This window comes from Euleptes europaea, chromosome 6 (genome assembly GCF_029931775.1).
Source record: "Euleptes europaea isolate rEulEur1 chromosome 6, rEulEur1.hap1, whole genome shotgun sequence".
In the NCBI taxonomy this organism is placed as follows: Eukaryota; Metazoa; Chordata; class Lepidosauria; order Squamata; family Sphaerodactylidae; genus Euleptes; species Euleptes europaea.
The window spans coordinates 16,419,523-16,423,415 of record NC_079317.1 but is presented as its reverse complement, the minus strand read 5'-3'; the positions used below and the strand labels follow the sequence as shown (position 1 = coordinate 16,423,415).

Sequence of the window (3,893 nt, the reverse complement as noted above, 5' to 3'; positions counted from 1 at the left end):
TAGTCCCTTTACCTGGAGATGCTGGGGACTGAACCATCCAACTACTAACCAGGGCTTACGAGGAGCGGTGGGGAATCAAACCCAGTTCTCCAGATCAGAGTCCACCGCTCCAAACCACCACCCTTAACCACTACACCATGCTGGCTCTCCAGCAAGAGCAAGATTTGAGTCCACTAGGAGCAGTGAGACACATCATGGGGCTCCTGTCTTCTTGTGGAAGAGCAAGATTCGAGTCTGGTGGAACCATAAAGACTGAAGAGATTTCCAGGGTATAAGCTTTCAAGACTCAAAGCTCTATGGAAATCTTGCTGGTCTGTAAGGTACTTGGGGACTCAAATGTTGCTCTTGCTGGCTCACTCTTTCCGATTCAGGCCGAGAGGCGAGTGTGGTGCTCCGATCGTGCGGTGGTGTTCTCGTCTCGCTCGACATCCGGACTACCCCCGCCGCCATTATGGTGAAGCTCGCCAAGAATGTTAAAAACCAGCCTAAACAGAAAAAAATGGCTCCCCCTCCTCCCAAGGACATAGAAGACAGCGAAGAAGAGGATTCTTCAGAAGAGGAAGAAGAGAGCAGTGAGGAGGAGGTGATCCTTCCGAAGAAAGCAGTCACTCCAGCAAAAGCCGCTAACAAAAAGGCAGCTACACCGGCCAAGAAGGCAGTTGCTACCCCAGCAAAGAAGGCAGTCGCAACTCCGGCAAAGAAGGGAGGTGTCACTCCAGCGAAAAAGACACCAGTCCCTGCCAAAGGAGCAAAAAACGGGAAGAACGCAAAGAAACAAGAGAGCGATGAGGAGGAAGATGATGAGGAAGAGGACGATAGCGAGGAGGATGAAGATGAGTCCGAGACGGAGCCTCCGGTGCCTGTGAAGAAGCCGGCAGCTGCTCTGGCTACAGCCAAGAAACCCGCAGCAGCCAAAGAGGAGTCTGAAGATGAGGAAGACGATGAGGAGGAGGAAGACAACGAGGAAGAAGATGACTCTGAAGAAGAGCCCATGGAAATCACCCCAGCGAAAGGCAAGAAAGCCGTCCTAGCAAAGGCCGCCCCAGTCGAAGCTGCCGCCGGAGAGTCTGAGGACGAGGAAGATGAAGATGACGACGATGAAGAGGATGAGGAAGAGGAGGATGAAGAGGATGAAGAAGCTGTACAGGAAGCCCCTGGAAAGCGGAAGAAGGAAATGGCCAAACAAAAAGGCATTCCAGAGGCCAAGAAGAAGAAAACTGAAGAAACTGCCTTCTCCCTCTTCATGGGCAATCTGAACTCCAACAAGGACTTCGAAGAGCTGAAGGCCGCCATCCGGGACTTCTTTGCCAAAAAGGACCTTCAAGTCCAAGAAATCAGAATCGGCACTCAAAGAAGTTCGGTTATGTGGACTTCTCCTCAGAAGAGGAGCTGGATAAAGCGCTTAAGTTTAATGGGAAGAAATTAATGGGCTTGGAAATGAAACTGGAAAAGGCAATGAGCAAGGAGAGCCTGAAGGAGAACAAGAAAGAGAGAGATGCAAGAACCATCTTTGTGAAGAATCTCACTTATAGCATAACCCAAGAGGACCTGCCGATAGTGTTCGAGAATGCCTTGGAAATCAGACTGGTGTCCAAGGATGGGAACAGCAAAGGGATTGCCTACATTGAGTTTAAATCTGAAGCAGATGCAGAGAAAGCACTGGAGGAGAAACAAGGAATGGAACTAGAGAGTCGCTCCATCATCCTTGACTACACAGGAGAGAAAAGCAAGCAGGATGTCAGGAAAACTACTAAGGGGGCACCGTCAGGTGGAGAGTCCAAAACCCTGGTTGTGAACAACCTGTCATACGAAGCAACAGAGGAAGCTCTTCAGGAGGTGTTTGAGAAGGCGGCGGCCATCAGGGTTCCACAGAACAATCAGGGAAGACCCAAAGGGTATGCTTTTGTAGATTTCCCCACCGCTGAAGATGCCAAGGAAGCCATGAATTCCTACAACACAGAGATCGAAGGCCGAACCATCAGACTGGAGTTCAGCACACCTGGAGGCCAAAGCAGGCACTTCAATGCCAGAGGAGGATTTGGTCAACAAAGCAAAACACTCTTTGTCAAAGGCCTGTCTGAGGACACAACAGAAGAAACCCTGCGGGAGTCTTTTGATGGTTCTGTTGGTGCAAGAATAGTCACAGACAGAGACACGGGCTCCTCCAAAGGGTTCGGCTTTGTGGACTTCAGCTCCCCCGAAGATGCCAAAGCAGCAAAAGAGGCCATGGAGGATGGGGAGATAGATGGCAACAAAGTGACCCTTGACTTCGCCAAGCCCAAGGGTGACGGTCAACGCGGCGGCTTTGGCTTTGGCCGAGGAGGAGGAGGCAGAGGTGGGCGAGGCGGCAGAGGGGGCTTCGGAGGCAGGGGTGGCCGAGGCTTTGGAGGCCGAGGAGGGGGCTTCCGGGGAGGCAGAGGTGGCGGCGGCGATCACAAGCCACAAGGCAAAAAGATAAAATTTGACGATTGAGTGGCTCGTAGCGTCTGAAAGGACTCTGGGGGTTTTAATTCTGTCACCACACAATGGCAGAGCCTTTTGAGGACATTCCAAGATGAGTTTGCAGTCCCTTAAGATATACTTGGAAGGGGAAAAAATTCCTTTCAATGAAAAAACAGCCATTCAACTGCCTGGCCACACATATGAACTTTTTAATAAAAGCAACAAGAGATGTTGGGAGTTGACCCGTGTCAGTGCGTTGTCCCGATTTTATAACGTTTTACCCCTATGTAAAAAAAATAACTTCCTTATACATTTCTGTAGTTCCTCTTTTTGTTTATTCCTTGCTGTAAAAATGCAAAAATGTTTTATCACTTTGTCTCGGCACACTGTCTTGGACAGATTAAAGGGCCTAAACGGATCTGTGTGTGTCCTTGCAGAATACCTTAAAGCTGCACGTTGCCGGTCTTCCCAAATGGGACCAGGAGGCTGGGAAAGAGGACGAAGGAGAGATTTGGCGGTGCACCTTATTTTGTGGTTTCCCCCCCCCCCCCATCCCACCCGGCACTATTAGAAATGTTTCAGAGGCGTTAACTGTCTCGTGTAATCTGGTTCCTGATAGATTTTTGGTTTGGTGCATCCTAGCAATGAAATGCCTCGCTAGAGGCAGCCCAAATGTCTTCCTTAAGTCTTGTATGTCTGAGCTCCTCGGAGCAGAGAGCAGGGAAGGGTTGGCGTTACCTGAAGCTGTACTTTTGTCATGTTTTTGCTGTGTGAGAGGCTGAGTAATTTTCAATAAACTTCTAGGTACTCTTAAATTTTTTAAAAGGCAAAAAAAAAAAATGTTGCTCTTGCTGGAGAGCCAGCGTGGTGTAGTGGTTAAGAGCGGTGGTTTGGAGCGGTGGACTCTGATCTGGAGAACTGGGTTTGATTCCCCACTGCGCCACATGAGCGGCGGACACTAATCTGGTGAACTGGGTTGGTTTCCCCACTCCTGCACATGAAACCAGCTGGGTGACCTTGGGCTAGTCACACACTCTCAGCCCCACCTACCTCACAGGGTGTCTGTCGTTGAAAGGGGAAGGGAAGGTGATTGCAAGCCGGTTTGATTCTTCCTTAAGTGGTAGAGAAATTCGGCATACAAAAACCAACTCTTCTTCTGTTGCCGACTCACATGGCTGCCTATCAGGAAAATATCTTCTTGTATAATCTCCTCTCTTCCAAGGAGTCCAAGAAGAATTATGTCAACAGGTCAGGGCACATCATAGGCATTGTTTTGCTGGGTAGATCATGACAGCTGTTCTGCTCACCTCCTCTCAAAAAGGAGTTGAGGAGGAAAATGTGTAAAAAAAGGGGGGGCAACCAAAATTATAATTGGGTCTGGAATCCTTGCCCTGTGGGGCAAAGCATCTGGGGATTTTTAGTTGGGGGTGGGCGATTCTATGATAACAGTA

General features: G+C 49.5%; 1 protein-coding gene across 1 annotated transcript; it reads left to right on the top strand.

The window, feature by feature from the left end:
- Positions 1-404: 404 nt before the first annotated feature.
- On the top strand, positions 405-2,570 carry LOC130478803 (nucleolin-like). Its single transcript, XM_056851036.1, is given in 2 exon segments — positions 405-1,343; positions 1,346-2,570. Coding segments are annotated over 2 exon segments (2,019 nt in total). The 5' UTR covers positions 405-451; the 3' UTR covers positions 2,473-2,570.
- Positions 2,571-3,893: the final 1,323 nt, after the last annotated feature.